At 36.2% G+C, this 22473-nt stretch overlaps 1 protein-coding gene across 3 annotated transcripts in view; it reads right to left on the reverse strand.

Moving 5' to 3' along the window:
- Window positions 1-22473, reverse strand: part of adgb (androglobin) — a 74066-nt gene that overhangs the window by 15058 nt on the left and 36535 nt on the right. For 2 of the 3 annotated variants that reach the window (XM_041252362.1, XM_041252361.1), the window contains exons 15-30: window positions 20941-21088; window positions 20527-20590; window positions 19183-19299; window positions 17906-18032; window positions 16244-16385; window positions 15783-15897; window positions 14269-14436; window positions 8668-8803; window positions 8038-8169; window positions 6962-7055; window positions 5355-5489; window positions 4849-5002; window positions 3574-3761; window positions 1692-1867; window positions 917-1068; window positions 370-481 (exon numbers count right to left, since the gene is read on the reverse strand). In XM_041252362.1, the coding sequence (XP_041108296.1) occupies window positions 370-481; window positions 917-1068; window positions 1692-1867; window positions 3574-3761; window positions 4849-5002; window positions 5355-5489; window positions 6962-7055; window positions 8038-8169; window positions 8668-8803; window positions 14269-14436; window positions 15783-15897; window positions 16244-16385; window positions 17906-18032; window positions 19183-19299; window positions 20527-20590; window positions 20941-21088 (2160 nt within the window). The remainder of the gene's footprint in view (window positions 1-369; window positions 482-916; window positions 1069-1691; window positions 1868-3573; window positions 3762-4848; window positions 5003-5354; window positions 5490-6961; window positions 7056-8037; window positions 8170-8667; window positions 8804-14268; window positions 14437-15782; window positions 15898-16243; window positions 16386-17905; window positions 18033-19182; window positions 19300-20526; window positions 20591-20940; window positions 21089-22473) is intronic. The other variant, XM_041252363.1, reaches the window with a different exon arrangement.

The following is a 22473-nucleotide window of genomic DNA, read 5'->3' on the forward strand; positions in this document are numbered from 1 at the left end:
TATGCTGAAACAAATGGCTGACAGAGAAATTTTAACACAATGTTATTTAACTATTTATTTCAACTATCAAACTGTGAATTTAGAAATACTTAAACTAAAACGCAATGACGTTATGACGAGAAGTCTATTTCAATGTCTTCAAAATAAACTTCTGGTCGAAATGTTGTCACTGAATTCTAGTTTACTCTATATTATTTCCAAGCAAAACCATCTGTTACTGCCCTTTGATAAGAATGTACTTCAATAACTTTTGAGGAATAATATAACATTTGACACCTCCTAAATCATATTAATCATACTAATAATAACTTGCATTCTACCTAAGTCTTCCTAATGTGGACAAGCAACGTTTTAATTGTAACATCATACCTTTAATATCATTTTTCTCAGCTTCTTTCAGCACCTGCACAAAGGCTAGCTCACTTTCACTCAAGGTCCAGCTCTTGTGCAGCACTGTGGCTTGAATTATGTACTTGTGCATCTGTAACAATACATTGTTAACAATAAATACCATAGATCAGCACACTTCCACAAGATCATCTTTCAAGACTTCTTTCTCAATGTGAACTTTTTAAGAAGGTGGTGAGGGGATGTTGCAGATATTTCTGGATGACTGCTAACAAAGAAACACCTCATTAAAAAGATAAATAGTCCAGAACTAATTAACAGTCTGATACACATCTGGCTTTGGAATTTGATTAATGCTTACATTTTCAAAAGCCTTAAAAAAACTGTTACTGTGGTAAAATGGCTGATTGAAACTCTTGTTTCTGCAGATTTTTTAGAAAGCAAAAATACATCTTCAGGAGATATTTTTTTTCCACAGTTGCATTTTTAATGTACAGGATTTTATACTTTACCTACATCTGAAGATATTTTAACAAAACGGTTAAATTCAATAAATGCAATGTATTACCATTTGCAGAGGTGTGGAGCTGCCGGTCTCGTCATCCCGCTGAGACTGGGATTCTTCAACAGATCTGGCACTTTGACTGCAAGCAGAGCTGCTTCTTTCTTTTTCACTTCCCATTGTCAGGCTTTGTTTAGCCGTACCTTTACGTGATGGGGCTATCATTAAATAAGTCAGGTTTTTAATTGAGACATCTAAAGTTTGCAGTAACAAAGCATTTGCGAGAAAAAAAAGTCTTCACAATTAAAATCAAGAAACCATCAAGACTTTAGGGACCAGAATTGTCAGTAGAACAAGAAGCCATTTGGAGCATATGAAGACTCTCAAATTCCATTTGCTTTCAATTGTCAGTGGCCCAATTTGTGTCTGATAAACACCAATTACAATTCTAAAATGAATAAAAAGCAACTTAAAAATACATAATATCTCAAGTGTTTATTTCTAGTTTGATAACTTGGGTTTGGCAGTAGTTTGGAGTAAACAGCTTTGAGAATTTAGCCCAGTGGAGTCTATCCAATTGATCCAAATACAGTCACCTTTTTAGAATATAAATGTTATCAAAATACAACATCCAACAGTGCATATATATATATATATATATGTGTGTGTGTGTGTGTGTGTGTGTAATATATGTAACTCATTATTGCATTGATGAGAATGTTTTAATGATTTAGAAAACTGTGTATAGATGTTGTGAACAGAATGGCTAAATGCTGTGAATTAAACATAAAAACAAAATAAATGTTGTTTCATACTATTAAAAGAAATATATTTGACTCACATGATGGCCTTTCATTTGGTAAAAAAGTGAAAGCAGGAACAACAGCATGACCTTTCCCAGTACTGCAAGCCACTTCATCATCATTATCTAGAATTTGCAGTTTGATATACACGTCTGGTTTGGAAGTCTGTACTTGGACAGTGGCAAGATGATCCGAAATAACCTTTACTTGGTACCTGTGAAAAGAGGGAACATACAAGTTCTGCAACTTGTCATGCAAAGTATTTGCAAAAAGAATATATATATATATATATATATATATATATATATATATTATATATATATATATATATATATATATATATATACACACACACACACACACACACACACACACACACCTGTCGCAGACAAAAGTATTTGGGCAGTTAAAAAAATGAGAAAACCACAAAGAAAGTGATTTCTATCATTTATAATTGTTATATTGAAAGATATAAATTATACTCCGTTTTATAATAAAAAACACAATTACATAACGTTCATACAATGAAAAGTAACATGCAAAAACTAATTTAATACTTTGACTAATGTATTTCCGCACCCTTACATTAATTAGTATTTTGTGTGCCCACCCTTTGCTTCCTTTATAGCTTGCAGTCTTTGTTTGTATTTTGAAGCCAGTTTCTTTCCAGATATATTTGTGCCCATTCTTCAACACGTACAGATTTGAGTTCTGCATTCGAGCCTTCAAGTCAATCCATAACATATCGATGGGATTCAATTCTCTGGATTGAGCTGGTCAATCCATAACTGTAATCTTCCTTTTCTTTAGAAATTCCTTTGTGTACTTCACAGAATGCTTAGGGTCATTATCCTGTTGGAATATAAACTTCTGTCCAATAAGCCTTCTAGTGTTGGTAACAAATGAGAGTGAAAAATGTACTGATATTTTGCAGTATTCATTGAACCGCTACAATACAAAGGTCACCACTGCCTGAGGAAGAAAAACAAGCCCACACCATCACACAGCCTCCACCATGTTTAACACTGGACACGATGAACCTTTCTTTAAATTCTTCTCCTCTCTTCCTCCAAACATACTGTTGCTTTCTTGGTGAAATAAGTTATATTTTGGGTTTGTCTGACCACGAAATGTGGTAGAAGAAATCATCAGGCTTCTTCAAGTATTCAATTGAAAACTCCAATCGCTGTCTTTTGTGTATTGTTTTTAACAAAGGTTTGCATCTTGGTTTTCATCCATGGACACTCATCTTGTTAAGGTATCGTTTAATTGTTTGCTCATGAATTTCTTAACCATCTTCTCTCAATTCTTGTGTTCTTTTGCAGTAGTCTGAGGATTTTGCCAGGCTGCTCGAACGATTCTTCTTCCAGATTTTGCAGAAATCTTTTCCTGGAGCTAGTTGCAGTAGTTCCTGTTCTCCTCTGACTGGCTTTTTGGTAAATAGAGTCTTTCTGCTATTTTTCTGGTAGTTTTTCCTTTTCTGTTTGTTGAATCACTGCCATTTTGAGATTGTTTCTGTACACTTTAGTTTCAACCATTTCTATAATCACAAATTTCAAATTTATTTTTTAGCACTTGATTATGTATTTATTTATTTTATAATTATCACCAGATTTTGGTTTTCAATCATGATAATTGTCAATAATTAGCAACGAATGGGTTTCATAAAAAATATGCTGATTGCCCAAATACTTTTGTCAAAGTATGAAATTAGGTTTGGCATGTTATTTTTCATTTTATGCATGCTATGTAATAATTTGTTATTTTACTATAAACTTGAATCTCTACTTCAATGGAAAAATTAGAAATTATAGAAATAATTTTTTTTTAAACTGCCCAAATACTTTTGCATGCGACTGTGTATATATTAATATTAACTTATTGATACATCTTATCTGTCCTAAACATGTAAGTGCTCACCTACAGATAAGGTTTTTATCATTAGGCAGGAAATAATCCTTTACTTCCTTGATTGAAAAATTGTTGTTTACAGTCTCACGGCCGAGAACTGGCAAGGGATTGTAAGAGCCAATCAGGAGCAATTTCCACTTTCCTGCTGGTAGTAGTAAATCGCCAGTATGTGCTTCAGCCATGAAGGTATATCCATTCTACAAAAAAAAAAAACAGAAACACAGTTAGATGGGTTGCAGTGTCACAGAAATTTAGACTGCTGACATTTATATCACCAGACATGAGTTGCATAACATTAAGAGTTAAAGGGTTTTTTCAAGGAGTACCAGCATCATACAATATTTTTTAAAAATCCTAAATACATTTTTAAATACACTGTTGGTCACCAGTGGCATGCAAAAGATGTTACATGACTATTAAAAGTACAGTATAAGTACTTGTAAGTACTAGTATAAGTACAGTAAAGTTAAGAATATTACAAATCTGGAAGTAAGGATATGTCCAATGTTATAAAATCTAAGTAATGCTATTCAAGGTTCAGCTACGCACTCAAAAGAGTATAATGTTCAGGCAATGTCAAAGAGAAGTGATCAAACAGCTCAATATATTTATTTTAGAGTGGGTAGCTTGGAAAATACGTATATGGTAAGATTTACTCTACTCTTCTGGTAAGTGTCCTACACCCTAATCACCAACAACGAAGCAATTAGAACTAAGCAGTTTTACAGTGTTTCACTCCTTAAGATTAAGGTCATTGGAAAAGCTACCTTTCTCAACTTAAAAAAAAAAAAAAAAAAAAAAGAGTAAGAAATAACATTACATATTTACACTGGGGATTATTAACATGGTTAATATAATGTTATACGTTTACATTTTTTAAAGTATAAATGGTCTTTCTTACAACTTCAATAAAAGCGATGTTTTAGCTTGTTCATATTTTGTTTTGGTAATTATATATAAATGTGATTCCCCTTTTTCTTGTTTACTCACAAAACCTTAATTAAGATATCATCCTGTTTATAGTGCTGCAGTACAGTACTCTAGAGATGAGGCAGAGGAGATGCAGGAATCTGCATCCTACTTAGAGTACATATATCATAAGGGGGGGGGTGGGCTGTGCAGAAAAGATTGTGAGAAAAGTTTGCTCTAGCAAAACATACAACACATTTTAAACTAGGAAAGGCCTAGGCCCATCGTGCTTATTGAAATGGCAGCAGAAATAAATCCCCAAATAAAAAATAAAAAGATGTTAATTAAATTAAACATTTCAAATTTGAAACCAACAATGTTCTTTGTATAAACTCTGGGTTCCACTTTTTGAAAGACTCTGGGAACTTCCTCCCCTGTGTCGTTGTTAACCACATGAAGAATGCAGGCTGGTAAAGTACAGGAAACCTTGGGAACCACCAGCATGTCTTCGGGGACATGAAACACCTCCCTTTAAAACACAAAAAGAGAAAATACAAAATGTTCCTGTTAAACACAGACAATTAAACAACTTTCAATAAAAAAAAAGACTTTAATAAAATAATTGAAATAATTACCTCTATAATTGAAACTTATATTAACTTATACAATTTACAATTAACACACGTCTAAGCTTAAATTGATTTGAATGTTTGATAATTCAAAATCAGCCTGGGTTAAAGTAAATACTAATTACAAAAAAAAAAAAAAAAATGGATTTGACAACAATCCCTTACTTTTGGCTATTGTTACCTCATGCAATCAGGGTTGGGTAGAATAACACAGGTTTAATGTATTGAAAAAACAAGCAAACAAACTCATACCTGAAAACTATGAACCAGCTATTCATTGGTTGATCAGGATATGTTACACAATAGTCATCAAAACACATTTTGGTCCATTCATCATGAAAGCATGGATACAGTTGGACTGACTTCTCATTGCTTCTGAAAATGTGTCTAATTAATGAAAGCAAAAACACAAAATGTGTGATTTGTTTATCTCTTGGTTGGTGCTGATTAGGCAGCACTCTGACTGTTCTCTCACATAAAACAATCCACCTGTTTTAAATTGTCATGGTGCGGAAGAAGGTCTCAGTACATTGTGTGGCATGGATTTAATTCAATGTAGTAATCTGTAGACATAGTAGTTTATGTGGTCTTGTATTAATACAGCTACCCTTTTATAACACTATAGTCAGAACTATAGTTAAGAGAAAACTATGTGTTCCTTTATAATGCAAGTGGTAGTAATTTTCTCTGGCAACAATGGGAGCCAGGAAAATATTATACTCCCTTAAAATAGTTTCCGCAGTACAAACGCTGCCTTACCACTGTATATCAGTATAGTGAGCCATCAGATAAGACATATACATTATGCAATTATGCATTTGATATATATACACACACACACACACACACACACAAATACAGTTTTACTCAAAAGTCTGCAATACAAATGTATAATTTCTAGAAATTCCTTAAGAACAAATAATTATACGAAAAATCTTTTGTAGCAAAAGTTTTGCTTTTGTGGATAAGGAAAAAAGTTACAAGAAATAGATGTCTTACAAAATATTTATTTCAGCAATTTTTTTGCAAAGATCCAAACAAAACTTGCAAAACTTAAAAAATCAAAAAACATCTCAAAATAATGCAAAATCTGGCACGACACTACATATGTAAATACAGCTGAAGATTCAATTACTTCCGGATTGGCTAGAAAGTCTGTGCGCAGTGAAGTATAGAAATTTTAAGGTGGCTGATTATGGAGTGGTAAAACAGAACAACAAGACCTTGTTTTTTCCATGGATATTGTGAAGCAAAGCACTACTAAGTTAAAGTAAGTTATTATATATATATATATATATATATATATATATATATATATATATATATATATATATTTATATATATATATATATATACACACACACACACACACACACACACACACACACACACACACACACACACACACACACAGTTGTGTGTGTGTGTGTGTGTGTATATATATATATATATATGTTACGGTAAAAGTCTGAATTTGGTCAATCTTAAGTTTTACCGGTAAACGTCAACATTTACCAAATGGTAAATGGGTTTTGTAAGTAATTGATAATGTACCACTAATATTATTTTGCTGCGGTCTACTAAAGGAATCCAACAGCTTAACAGTGCCAAAAACTGATATCCACAAGAAAGTTAAAGAGATGATACAATTGCAGTTGTTACAAAATGTGTTTTAACTTAACTAAGCATGTTCAGGGTCATGGACTGATACAAACTGCCTCACATTTTTGCATGAAAAAAGTTATTTTGCTGGATCAAAACCAAGATGATTCTAATATTAAGGAAAATATTTTCCTTTATGTCTTATTTTTTAGAATACTAGTTCTCTGTTTAAAAATGTAAGCACCTTATTTCATTACCTTAATAAAACAACAGCATGATGTTCAATATTTGGCTCCAGTGCAGTCCATATTCTCTGCAAGATTTTTTTAGCAAACACATTTTCTTTTGTACCTAAATGAATAAAATAAATAAGAGTAAAAGGAAATAGTACCTCAACCCTTACTGTCTTACTGTGCATTACAAAACATGATGTGGCTATTGTGTGCATATAAAGTGCTCTGGCTTTTCTGTTCAGTACCACATCATGGATCGTTATCGCTGTTTCACCTGTTTGACAAGGTGGGCAATAATCCTTACACTATCATTGCACTAGAGCAGACATTTTGAAAAAAAACTTTAGAGATTTTAAAGTTGTAAGTGTAAAAAGTTGTCAGGATGTTAACAATGAAAAGAAAAATTAGAGGTACACTATTTAAACAGTTGTAGCAACACCTGGGGATGTGTAATGCCATATTATTCAGAACCCCACTACTTACTCTTTGAGCTATTGTGTTGACTTTGTAATATATCTATTTATTTAATCTTTAGTATTCATCCTCTATTGTAACTGGAAAAATGAATTGTGACAACTATTCAGTTCTGAGAGTGTCAAAAGATGGCCTTAGGCCTTGGCAAAAATAGAGTAGCTCTACAACAGATAGCTTGAAACCCTACTCATATTTAGACTGTAATTGCAATGGCCCACATACTTTTCTTATATGATCAATGTTGAGGTCATTTTTTTATTTCCCCTTTGCTTGACCTGTCATCACAGATTTTGCTGATCTGAATGATTGACAGCTCAGTCAGCCAGCTGTGGTAGAGAGGGCAAATGCTGCCATCTAGAATATAAGTATCAGATGGCAGCCAAAGAAGGGTTCTATCAGTAGATAGTCAAGATACATTTAAAGCTGCAGGCATTTTTTTTATTTATTTTTTTTACAGTATTTCTGTTGCAGTGTGGAGTAATGCCAGATCTAAAACTAATTGTAACCTATAGCATACATCAGAATTAGTTAATGATATAGGGGCATGCTTCCATATGCAATTTGTTCAAAATGTATTTTAAATGTAAAAGTTACTATAATTAAAAGGTTACCAAATAGAAACAAACCTGGTTTACTGGCCTGTTTGACTTTACGAACATAACATCCTTTCCATCCAGCCTGGAGTTTGGTTACTGCCTGTGTTTCTTCCAAAGCGGGTTCTCTGTTTATCCATGACTCAGGCTCTTCTGTTCCGGGACCTGTTATTGTAAAATATTAATTTAAACTATAGAAATTATAAACATGATGCATATTTTATGACTGGTATATAAAAAAATGAAAAGAAAATTTGTTAGCCATGCCAAATTAGCGGTACATTGTTTTTTTTTAGCAGATTTCTCTTTGCCCATTTTCAACAGCAGCACTGTGAAACTTCCTTCCTGCCTGCCTGCCTGCAAGTAATTCTGTCCAACCCAAGGAAAAAGACTATATGCAAAGGAGTTTCTACCATTTCATTTATTGTGATATTAAGTATGCCAACCATACAGAAAAAAGCTCAGGGTTGTCTAATGAAGTTTGCTTGTAAAACCTGGATTGGCTCAAATTGCTATGCAACCTGAGTTTTAGTTCCATCTCTGCAAGCACAAGATAACTGAGAAAACATCACAGCAAATTAAAATGACTACATGTAACTTACACTCCCTCTTACCTAAAATACACACCTGTAATATGGCACTTTCATGCACATAAAAATGTACCTGAAGAGAGGTGTTCCTTGCTGTCCCTGCCAATGGTAACATCTTGAGTAAGTGCCCTGATCGCAAAGATGTCTTCAAGCGTTATAGTGCTTCCCAAAGCTCTGGCAACTGTGCAGTACAGGGCTTTATTGAAGGCCTAGAGATCAATAAAGCCATTAGTATAACAAGTTTATACTTAATGTATTTTAAAACCACTTAAATATGTGTATTGACACATCCAGTGACTGCTGTGAATAGTGCAGCTGGCAACAAGGGAAAGACCTTGTGACAACATGGAGAGACAGCTGACAGGAGGAAATAGACCCCATTGGGGCTGGCAAGGGTTAGCTACCCCAGCTGGCACTATCCAGCTCTATGTTTTCAAAGGTAAACAGGATGCTGGAGACACCTGCCCAAGGCTTCTAAGAAATTAAAGAGAAAAAGAACCCTAGAGTCTGCGAGAGCGGGGGCGGAAGATGACTCAATGTTGGATAACACGGTTAACGACTTGGAAACGGATATGAGAATGGAGAGTACTTCACAAAAGACTAGTTCAAGATCTGCAATTAACAAAGACATGGAACTCCAGGTTTGTGTCTGCGGCTGGAGCAAAGCGACATCATCAAGGGAGAATTAAATGCTTGAGGGAGAAGGGACAAGGGCCTCGCATTGATCAGTACTTCTTACAAAGTCAGTCAAGTCAGTTGAATGAAATCCAGCGACAGGAAGCAAACCACAGTTTGCAGGATATCAGGACCCCTGTCATAAACGTGAGGAGGACTTGCGGGGATACAACTAGTGATGAACCTAATGATCCTTGAGAACCCGGTCAGATGAACCAGCGTAAGAAAGATAAGAACCTCAACGGGCACAAGCCTGGAGTTAAATGGCCAAGAGCTGGTGAGAAAGCTGCGTGGGACACAGTAAACATGGACCTCTGTTTTAATTTAGAAAGGTTAAATGGAACAGATAAAAAGAAGCTGGATAAATTTGGGGACATCATCTACACATACAGAAGCGAGAGGTTTGTAATTGAAAAAAGGAAGGAAAAAGTACAAGCTATTCCTGGAAAGTCTAGACGGCAGCAGGAGATTGAACGTTTAGTTAGAGAAAGGAGGCAGCTGAGGAAGCAATGGAGAAAAGCAGAACAAAGTCAGAAGAAGGGACTCAATCAGTTACAAAGGGTCATGATAAGCTTGCAACATTGCGAGGGCTGAGCGGCTACAGAAACGCTACAAAAAGAAGGAGCATGCGAGAACTAACTTTTATAAAGATCCATTCAAATTTGTAAAGAAGATATTCACCAGTGAGAAAAATGGCACACTAAAATCATCTAAGCTTGAGCTGGAGAGATATTTGGAAGAAACACATACAAATTAAAAAAGGCAGGAGCCTATGTCAATTCCTTCAGACATCCCACTTATCAATCCACCCGAATACCAAATGGAGGACTGTGCACCTAAGTGGAAAGAAGTAGTGCAAGCTGTAAAAAAAGCAAGGGCATCATCATCTCCAGGGCCTAATGGAGTTCCATACAGAGTATACAAGAGTGCTTCTGGAGTTCTACGAATGCTGTGGAAATTGATGAAAGTGGCATGGGAAAACCAGGTTGTACCAAGAGCATGGCGCCGAGCAGGTGCCAAAAGAATATACCAAAAGAAAAGGATTCTACAAGCATCGGTCAGTTTAGTCCTATTTCCCTATTAAACATAGAATGCAAGATTTTCTTCAGCATTATTGCTCAGAGATTGTCACCCTACCTATTAAAGAACTGCTTCGTTGACCCTTCAGTACAAAAAGCAGGCATTCCAGGTTTCCCTGGATGCTTAGAACACATCTGGCAACAAATTCAATCAGCAAAAAAGGAGAGGAAGGAGCTCCATGTGACATTCCTGGATTTGGCTAATGCATATGGTTCAGTGCCTCATGAACTTCTTTGGGCAGCATTTGATTTTTTCAGAGTACCGATGACAATGACAAATTTAGTGAAAGCCTTCTTTGGAGATTTGCAATTTAGTTTTTCAACTTCAGAATTCAGCACTACATGGCAATGCCTAGAAGTTGGAATAATGGCAGGATGTACCATTTCTCCACTGGCTTTTACCATGGCAATGGAAGTAATTATTAGGGCATCAAAATGGGTAGTGGGAGGACAGCGCTTGGCTTCTGGAATGCAACTACCACCAATTCGAGCATACATGGATGACATGACAACAATGACGACAACAGTAGCCTGAACTAATCGGTTAATGGGCAAATTAACCAATAACATTGCATGGGCATGAATGCAATTCAAGCCCACTGAATCAAGGAGCATCTCTATAATTAAAGGTAAAGTAGTAGATAAGAGGTTCTACATTAATGGTGAGGCAATACCAACAGTGTCCAAGAAGCCAGTGAAAAGTCTAGGGAGATGGTATGACAGGGATCTAAAGGACACAGTTCGTGTGGAAGAAGTTAGACAGCAAGCAGTGGAAGGGTTTAAGAGCATAGACAGCAGTGCTTTACCAGGCAAACTGAAACTCTGGTGCTTTCAGTTTTGTCTACTGCCAAGACTGCTGTGGCCACTGATTGTGTAAGAGGTTTCCTTGGCAACAGTTGAGAAGCTGGAAGCTTTAATTAGTTCATACGTCAGGAAATGTTTGGGAGTTCCACGCTGCCTCAGCAGAGTGGGACTTTATGTTTAAGGAATACTGCAACTACCAATCTCTGCTCTAACTGAGGAGTTTAAGTGCGCCAAAGTCTGACTTGAAATTACATTAGTAGATTCACGCGACAAATGCGTAAGGGAGGCAGCACCTGTGTTGAAAACTGGAAGAAAATGGATGGCAAAGAAAGCTGTGGAAGATGCTAAGGCTGCCCTTCGAATTGGAGATATTATGGGGCAAGTTCAGCATGGAAAAGGAGGTTTTAGTCTCAGCTCAGCTCCTCCTACATGGCACAAGGCAACCCCAGCTGGAGGAAGCTGGTAGTCAATGAGGTGCAAAAGCAGCAGGAGAGGATCAGGTGTGTAAAGGTCATTTCCCAGACCAAGCAGGGAGAATAGATGGTATGGGAGAGTGTGGAACAACGCAAGATCATCTGGTAAGACCTATGGACAATGGAACAGAGCAGGATTAGTTTCCTTATCAGATCAGCATATGATGTTCTCCCATCACCACAGAACCTAAACCTCTGGGTGGGTGAGGATCCCTCATGTTCTTTGAGTTCATCACCTGCAACATTAAGGCACATTTTGACAGGATGTAAGGTGGGTCTTAGCCAAGGACGGTTTACTTGGCGCCATGACCAGGTGCTGTGATGTTGTAACCAAGCGTAACCTGACCAATAAGTTGCCATCAGTTCCATCAAAGAATTACATACAAAAGACAATATTCCTCCGTCCAGGAGAGGAACCACCAAGAAAAGGTGTTAAAACCAAGCCTAGCCCAGGAGAACTGGAAGCTGCTAGAGACTGGAAGATGCTGGCAGATGTTGGTCAACGGGTTATTTTACCACCTGAGACTGCCACCACTAACCTTCGACCAGACATTGTCTCGTGGTCTGGATCAGCATGCCTTGTTCATCTGGTAGAGTTAACAGTGCCATGGGAAGATGCTGTGGATGTGGCATATGAGAGGAAGAAACTTCTGTATGCTCAACTAGCTGCTGAAGCAGAACAGCGAGGATGGAGAGTCCGCATTTACCCAGTGGAGGTGGGTTGTCGAGGATTTGTGGCACACTCTACAACCCAGTTTCTCAGAGACGTCGGGTTCAGTGGCCAAGAGTTGCGTTGCACAGTGAAGAACTTATCTGAAGCAGCAGAAAGGAGCAGCAACTGGCTGTGGTTGAGACGGAAAGATTCTGGATGGGGATCTCGAGCACAATAGAAAGCAAGCAGCGCTGATGTACAGGTGGGGGATGGAGGGGGGTGATGCTGGGACGCCAGAATCACTGTTGAGCTCTCTTGAGGTGTCGTGGGCTAGTCAACGAAACACTAAGGATGGAAGGTGCCCACTTGAAGACCCCAGAGATGTACCTAACTTCGCTCAATCCAGACGGTTGTCATGCTGATGCGCTGGGGAGACCGCACTGGGTTGATCCCCGGAGCCAGCATCGCAGCCGTTGTGTGTGCTGATGTGCTGGGGAGGCAAAATGAGCTGATCCCTGTAGGATATCTACATCATCAGATGGAAAACAACGCAAATGGATGGAGATGCAGATGGATCACATTAGTTTACTGCAAAGCTACGTCTTAGTTGGTGCTTATCTTGGCGAGAGCCGAGTTCAAACATCTACTCTCATGTAATGGAAATCATTACAACATAAACTGGTAAACTGAAAAAGTAAATTATTACACACTCAAATGCCACATTTATATATATTAGTCCAAAATATACACTTCACTATTATGTGTGCTGGCAATCTGGTGATAATACAGCAGCCATTACAATACGGCTGAATTACAAAAAATAAAGCAATAATTAAGAAAAAAGAAGAATATTGTAAAAATGCAATCATTATTGTGAAACAGAAACAGGAGATTTTTGAGGATCTATTTTCCCCTTCATTCAGGTGAAAATCGTTAGTTAAGTAATTGTAACTCTTAAGTAATAGTTATTGTTTTCTGCTTCCAGTTGTGTTAGTATGGCTCCTAATCTCATAACAAAATGCTGAAGTGACTCTAGGATTGCCATGGTTTTAGTTCAATTTTCAGCTTTTTATAGAACAACTGACAATCAAACAAAAGTGTTCCATGTTAAATGACATGGTGCTCCCATTTAAAAAATATTTATTTTGTTTTTCTGGTTTTACTTAAGGGATCCAAAGACTCCATATATAACTGTGGTATATATTTCTCATATTTTTATGAATTTAAAAGTTTCGAATTCTACATTATTCTTGTTCACAGATGGTTTTGAATTGAAGAAGCAACTGTAAGGTGAGAAAGGGTTTTTGTTCCTACCCTAATTGAGGCATGGCCACACCTGTTATTGCTGGCAGGGATGGGGTTAAATATGTCCCTGCCAACAATCACAGGTGTGACCATTCCCCAATTAGGGTAACCAGCCTGGGCCATGACGCAATTCTGTGACAGGACAGCTTCTCGGCCCATGCTGTTACCGGCAGGAAAGAGACCCAGAAACAGAAGCTGCAGTTGAAGCACTAAAGCACACATTTATTAAACAAACACAAAAACAGGAATCAAATACACACGGCACGAGGGCCAAAATAAAAGGTTCACACAAACAAAACAATACAGGCTGGGCATTCGCCTTCACTATAAAGTTTACACTCCAAACATAGGCACACTTAACTAACGCCCTCTCCCACATAAAGGATTTCTCCTTCCTTATATACAGGTGGCCACTCCCCATTTATCACTCAATTACCTAATTGAGGAAAGGCCACACCTGTGATTGTTGGCAGGGACAGATTTAACCCTATCCCTACTAACACTTACAGCGGCAAGGCTTCCACCCTGCAATACACCACATGCAGCAAAAACAATGAGCAGATGGAGAACATACACTTTTTATGGATACAGAAATGAGTAGTCAGAATATCATAACCTAATGTGAAGCATCTGTGTGATATATATTTGGAATTTTCTAGAAACCTAGTTACTATGTCTGTGTTCACCTTGAAGTGTCCTTTAATCATGCCTGTGCTGTGCAGCTGTGGGGGGCAGTGAGCTTGTTCCATCTCTTTCTGGGCCTGGGGAAGTTCGTTCTCGTCACTGAAGTTATTGATCACGTTTCCAATAGCTTTCATGATAACCAGAGCTTGTTCTGTAAAACAGTTGCTCTCCTAAGGGAGATGGAGAATATTGCTGCAGCCATTATCATTGCTGAATTATGTAAACTGAAAATATTATATTTAAAAGACAACCATGGCATTGATTACATTTTTAAAAGCTTTTTAGCTAAAGCAACACCATCATTCACCCCCTTTCTTATGCTAAAGGTCTATTGGTCATTGGCTTGTTTATATTTCTTTCTTGTTTATTTTTCCAGGGTCCACCTCCTATTAGAATTAGCAATATTATCAGCGGTATCCCTTTTATCAGGTTTTTTTTTTTTGCTTATATTATACTGCATGTAGGTATCAGAAAAACCATACTATAGATGCAATGTTGATGTTGCTTCCTGGTACCTAATTACATCATGTGCTGGGATTCAAATTCAATCTAATGAGATACCTGCACTTAAACCTGGTTACCAAGAGCTAAGGTACCAGAATGCAAAAATATTTTTTACAAATCTAACTGGAACATGTTTAGGTACCAATAGTCTAAAGCACTGATCATGAACAGTGATTGCTTTTTAATCCTTGGTTTTTAAGGAGGCTAGTCATATTATAGAGATGGAAAAGCTTGCTGACTCTTATAAATACTCTCTGAAATACTGGTTACCTTTTACCAAAAACACTGCTTTTAAAGAACATGTAAACTATACTGATAACACCATGTAACAAATATTTATTTTTTTTTGTTCCTGGGTAGTAAGTGTTATTTCCTAATTGCTTATGCCTCAAAAGTATAGAAAATGGCTATTGTTCTCCACAAACTTTGCTTTTGTGACCAGGACAGTGATATTTCAAAATATCACTATTTCCAATGGGAAAAAGTGTGTCTTTTCGTTCACATAAAGTCAGAAAAAAACAACATATGAATCCAAATTAACATGTATTTATACTAAAGTAATACAAAAATGACTACAAAAGATTTAGAAGTGAGTAGTTTTTCGAGATTTACTATTATACTGTAAATACAGTATAATCGTAAATCTCGAAAAACTACTCGCTTCTAAATCTTGAGGCATAAGCAATTAGGAAATAACACTTACTACCCAGGAACAAAAATTGTGTTACATAGTTTAATTTTATCAAATAATTTATAAGCTTAAAGAAAAACTTTAAGAAATAAAATATGTAACTAATTAATGCAGACATCTCCAGATTGCAGCTCCAGTTTAAAAAAAACAAAAACAAAACAATATATCACGAATTTTTATGTAAACTCTAACAAATTTTCTCCAGACAAAATTTCAGTGCATAAAAAGTATAAATAGGAGAATGGAAAAAGACTACTGGTACAAGCGAATTAATCACAGTTTGAGACTGTGGATGCCTACAGTTGCTATGGTGATGCTTACCTTGTCAAGGTTTGGCATGACAGTTTCCTCCTCACCAAAGACAAATGGCACAGTACTGCTCAGGTGGATGTGGTACCCTAGGGGAGAAGTTGCAGTGAAGCGTGACACGTGACGCCTGGAACAGCAAAAGAGCACATGTTTCAGCAATTACAAAATGGTCCTTTTAATAGCCTTTATGAACTTTAACTGTCTTTTACAGACAAGCTTTAACATTTGTAATTGGTCAATATACAGCATACATCTACATCTCCTGTAGGCCTTCCTTGACAGTATATTGATTATTTAATTGAGTTTTGTAGCATTCTGTCCTTCCATGCTGTGAACAATTTAAGTGGTAGCAATACATTGGTTCACTGGATCAATAGTATTGCTTTTCCCTATACTAGCTGTAGAGTAGTGTTTATCCAACAGATTACAGTGTAATAATTGTACTGGGGTTGTTAGCAGCTAAAGTCACTGACCCCGGTGGTAGAATCAACATTGTTGCTTTGGTGGCAAAAGTATGGATTTGTAGCACAGGTGGACGAGGAGACAGACATTTCCAGGAGAAAGGTTCAACAACAAGCATACCAGGCCGCAGCAAGCATCTGTCCTTCTGACCCTCTGAAGAGACAGATAATTCCCAGGTAACCCATTACTAAACAATGCATATTGATAACACAGACGTTAGATGTATGGTAGACAATGAATGAAAAAGTTGAAGCTCCAAATAAAATATAACGGCATTTCATGGGTCCTTTATCATGTAACAGGTTTGCATGCATTTCACATGCTCTTTTAATTAATATATTATGACTTTGAATGTTTACATTTTTTAAAAGCCTGGTATACACAAGGGAACATGTTCCCAGAAACATTCTTTTAGCAGATTCCTCATTGATCATGTGACTATGCAAGATGGCAACTCCTAAAGTAGTTTGCACCTGCTAAAATCAATCGCTTTACTTATATGTTAACAGGCACCATGTTTTTCATGACAAATAACAATACTGCAGTTACAAATACCAGTTCAGCATAGGCTTAACAGTTCCCATTTTATTTCTATGGCTGTGCAGATTTTCCTAGGAATTCCCTTTCAAGATGATGTTTGTCAATAGGTATTAGCTGAAACTGAACTTTTAATTTTTCTATTAAATTTCACAACCTGCTGCCTTTCCCTCACCATTACAAATGAGTACAATTTAATGGAAATTAACTTCCACATTGAGTAAAAGGGGTAGCCTCTCCACCATTCAGGACAGTGTTGGTGGGCAGTGCAGGTAAAAGAAAGAAAAGCCTTTAAACTTTCTGTGTGTTTTTTTCCGTCACACTAAGCAGTGTTGTTTCCCTGCCTGTCTGCTGCCAAGTCATCACCAGTGTTTTTTACCCTGGTTTTCTCCCCAATTTGGAATGCCCAATTATTATTTGTACACCGGTTCACCACTGCAACCCCCTGGCAACTCTGGAAATGGAGGCTGGGACATAGAGAGGCCACCAGTCCTATAGTGCCAGAGGACAACACAGATCTGATGGCTCCACTGCAGAACGGCAGACGCCCTATCGCCCGCTGGGGTCGCTGGTGCGTGATTAACCGTGGATTCCCCTGCCAACCTAAGCCCTCCCTACCCGGACGCGCCTGGCCAATTGTGCACCGCCCCCTAGAAACCCCTGGTCAAGGTTGGCAGTGACATAGCCTGGATTCGAACCTGATCTCCAGGCTATAGGGCACATCCTGCTCTCTGCATGGTGCATCTTTACTGGATGTGCCACTCGGGAGCCTAGACCAGGACTTCTAACCAAAATTATACCTTTCCTTTGAAAACCTGACTCTCTATGTGTCTTTCTGAGGCCTCTCACAGTAGGTAAGACAAATGACCACACATATGATATGAGTGGTTTTAGTTACTTTGATCACAGCAGGTCCTATATTAAATTACACAGGCAGATAGTTATTGAATGGTCCTCAATAGCTGTCTAAGCAAGGGCGTCCGAGGGAGCGCTTTGTTTTGTGTGAGTAACACGGTTTATTTCATTCAATTAATACTTGACAACTTAAAACATCTTCACTGCCCTACATTTATCCACCCTTAAATTGATCTCTGACTACATTCATTTGAAGATTGTCCAGATCTAAAATTACACACCTTTTTCATGTTTTCCTTTGGTCTGAACGTCTCCCCAGTGTACCAGTGCAGAGAAGCTTATTAGGATTTCTGTTGGCTTCAGGTTGTCCACAAATAAGTAGTGAGAAGAACATTTTTCATCTTGTAACTGAAAATAATAACTGTGTTATTCATCAGGGTAGGCTATCTCTAAGTTTTCTGTTAAAATTAAATTGTTCGGGGAAATAAAAAAACAAAAAAAAAACAGGTTTGTCAGTCTTGTTTAGTGTTACTTTGAAGAAAAACCACAACTTTGAGCTTTTTTCTTAAAAGTTACTTTAAAGACAATATACCTTTTATAACAAAGATGATGGCATTTTTTATTGTCATTTCATTTAATAATGTACTTGAATATTAGTGGACATATGAAGGACTGTTATCTGCATGTATGTGGTAATAAAACAGATCGAAAGATACATTTGCAGATGAATTTCCAACAAAATACTAAATTTCAAAACTGAAAATGCTGCATGTTCAAATTTAGCCACACTACATAATGTTGGACATGAACGGGAATGTGTAACATGTACAAATAAACAAACACAAAACAAAAAGGAAATTGGTTTTGAGAATACCTATGGAAATGTATAATTATCTAAAGGCACATTTATGGTTTTGGAGATCACTAAGCACCTTGTTCAGTGCATTCAAGTAAAGGCACATTTGATTGAAAATCTAAACTATTCACCTAATTTACCAAATATTTCAAAAACTGGGAGGAATGAAATTAAATGAAATTACTGTGTGGCATTGTTATCTTTATATCAGCTTTAAAGAAGTACAAACTATTTTCCTGTGAAGCCTTGAGAACGGATTATAATGAGAAAAGAACACAATGTGAATCACTGATCATCAAATCTCATGGTACACAGATGTACGTAAGTCAATCTCAATTCAAACTGGAAGAATATAGACATGATCATCTGGTACAGTAATTGGTTATATCTTCCAAATTTGTGCAATGACATCATCACAGGTCATGACATATCAGTGGCCTTGTTAAAACTGTTTAAAACAATCTCCAAATATCACTAAACCTGATTAAAAAATAGTATGTACCAATATGTGTAGAGTTTATGCTGCTAAACCTTTGCCTATTTTGGATACTATTTTTAAAATAAATACATATTATTAATATTTAACCATTAACTCTTAGGTACATTTCAGTGACTGCCATTTTAGTTGAGCAGATGAACTATGTACAGTACTCTTAGTCTCTCTAATTATATTTTTTAGTAAGAAACAGAACAGCTGTGCACTTGTGTTGTGACTGCAGCTGCTGTAGAGCCCTGTTGCTTGGCAGGGGAGGAGGCGGTAATTGCAGAGGGAGCACTGCTTGACACACTGGTAGCAGATCCTTTCCCTGACACCACATTCTGCAAAAGAATTCAGGAACATTCCTTTGTTGCAGTAAGATAAATATACATTGCCCTACATATCACTAAATTCACTTAAATCTTACGTTAGATGGTAAGTACATCCACTGAAGTAAGTGAAATAAGAAAATCAAAATGTGTTCACCCCCACCACAATTACAAGGAAGATGGCTTCATATACTGTAACCCTCTAGAATAATGTAGAAATACAGAGTAATACTGTGTGTGTGTGTGTGTGTGTGTGTGTGTGTGTGTGTGTGTGAATATATATTATATATATATATTATATATATATATATATAATCTATATTTAACATGTTACAATTTCTGTTAAAGAAACTGCAACAATCTATAATGTCGTGGTCTTGAATTATCTGCTGTTAATGGAACTGTTCCCCTGATACCTGTCCTAAAACTGCAAATGTAAGACTGCTGCACAAACCCCGCTTTGAGTTGAAACATGCTACAAAAAACCATGTTGCTAAATAAATGTATAATAATAACATACCACTTTAATAGTAATAATATGTACTGTAATATTATTAATACTTATTTTTATTATAGGACAATGGATATATTGTGTGTAAATATTACTTTAAACAAATTTAGTAATGCTTGGGAAAAATGTAGTTCCAACAACAACAACAACAACAAAAGTATATTAAAACAGAAATATTTGAAAAAGAAGTTTCTTTTTGTTGTGATTTTTCTCAGTTCATAGCTATAGCAGTTCATTTCTTAAAGGAAGACTTTCCCACAGATAGCTTCAAGCTAAGAACAGATGTACATACATAACAGAGTTGACCTACATAGACTCACATTATGCAAGGATACTTGAAAGACTGCATCAATGCCAGGACTCATATGGGAAGTACTTAACATAGAGCCCCAATAAACTTTCTGACAGTCTGTCTACCTTCTTACAAGAGCAAAATAATTATCTAGTTTGCCAGGCAATATGCTTAAATTATTTTGAGCTGTCTGTGGTTATAGGCTTATTTCTAGGAAACATGTCATTTTACACTTTTCATTGCAGTATTATCAGTAAATACTGGAGGACATAACCATACTTGTTTAAAGACCTTTTTGCATTTATAAATAATTACAGTGTATATGGAACTATTTGGTATATCCAAGCTACAACATGTTTTACATAATATCCATCAATATTATAAATAGTACTCTTCTGTAAAGTTTTGATAATGGGTTGGGATCAAATAAAATTACCTTAAAGTCTGACTTCTGGAATGAATTTGAGTATGTGTTTGGTTTATGATAAACCAACAAAGTTCTGAAAAGAAAACAGATAAGGAAAGAACTGAATACAGTATAGTATAGATTTACAGATTGGTGTACTGTAACTATATAGTGTAAATAATTTACAGTATTTCTCATTCTGTCCTTAAAGATCTATATTATTTTATTAATCACATATTTTCTGAAAAATTTAAAAAAAAAAACATCTATAAACTTATGATAGTTTAAGTATATTGGTGTTCATTTTCCATATCTGTAAACTGGACCCTCTTGAAAAATATAAAAAAAAGTTAATCATATAATCTAAATAAAAACATAAAAATGATTTGTCTTTCTGTAGTAAATTAACAGAGTAAGGCAAAAAAAACCTTCTATAAGTCTTACTGGAAGCACTTGCAGAAGTCATCAAAGTCAATCCATGTTTCCCTGGAGACGGGCTTTTCAGAATGAACAACTTCCTGTGATTTATCTGTCACATAGCTGGATACTGCAACTTCCTCTGACATGTGAAGAGCTTCAGAGGCTACATGTTCTGTTTGGTATGAAAATATAACTGGCACAATAAAGCACAAAACATGTACAGATAAATTGTTAAAGACAATGTATCGATTTGATTTGAGGTCAGTAGGTAAACTCCAATGGAGGTACTACACAAAATATCCAAGATTCAGGAATCTACAAAGAGAGAAACTGATGAACAAACTGTGGGATTAACATTCTATTCATGTTTCTAGCTTTCTTAACCCCAGTTGATTTATTTTGCATACATCTGATTATGTAGTCGTCCTGATCAACTTATTTAATGAGGAATTAACTTTGCTGGAGTACAAGATATACGAAGGGTCAAATAGCTAAACTGATAGTATTGGATTTATTTGATAAAAGTCTTAAGTCAACAGGGGAAATCCTAATAAGAAGAATCAGCTGGTCTAAAGTAGAAAAGTATCATAAGGACAGTGCCAAAGCAGCCGCAACACACTGTACAGCATTTATTAAAAATAAAGTTTCAGATAAATCTCATGTTGGGTGATCTTTTTTTTTTTTTTTAATCTTTAATTTTTTTATTTGTTTAATTTAATGCCCTGAAATAGAGTTTAAAGTTCCCCCACTATCAAATATATTATACATATAAAATAAACACAAAATACAGAAGGATCTAAAGATAGGAGCAATGGTGGGACATCTTTTAAGATCACTGTATGATCTATATCATGTTCAATCTAATGTGTTAGGAGTATCAGGTTAATAAAAGTAGCTCCTGATCCATCACTCAATAAATATATTTCAGGATCTGTTATTCTGCTCATATTCACCAACATTAATAACTGTGAAAAATCACCCTGCACTGCAACATTCATTTCCTTTTTACATTTTTTTTTTTTTTTTTAGAGAAGATCTGTAGTTATTAAAAACAAGCCAACACTTTCATTGGATAATGTACCCCATCAATGATCCCGGTTTCATGAAGTCTAACTTAACAATATTAATCACTTAGAAGCTGTTACTTAGCAACACAAAATACATACCTAACAGAGAATTAATTAACTTGGCCTTTACATACATATAAATATCAACACCTAAGTGTTCATACCAATGAGCCCCCTGCTGAAAAACCTTGGGATTGCTGAAAAACACTAACCTAGACAACTAGATTTTGTATTTTGGAAGGGGGTGGGGGGTGCTGGTGATGGATCAAGATTTTGCACATGGCTGACAGCTACACCACTGACCTAAACTTAAGGGCTACGCACATCGGGAATAGATTATAAAAAAAAAAAAAAACACACAACTGTGGCTAGTAATGAAAAGAAAATACTGTCTGCTTTTGCTCCTTTTGTGGAGACGAAATAAAATAAATAAAACAAAACAAATAAATAAATAGTCTGGGTACACATACTAAAAAATGACATTTAACAG

Source organism: Polyodon spathula, chromosome 6 (genome assembly GCF_017654505.1).
Source record: "Polyodon spathula isolate WHYD16114869_AA chromosome 6, ASM1765450v1, whole genome shotgun sequence".
Lineage (NCBI taxonomy): Eukaryota > Metazoa > Chordata > Actinopteri > Acipenseriformes > Polyodontidae > Polyodon > Polyodon spathula.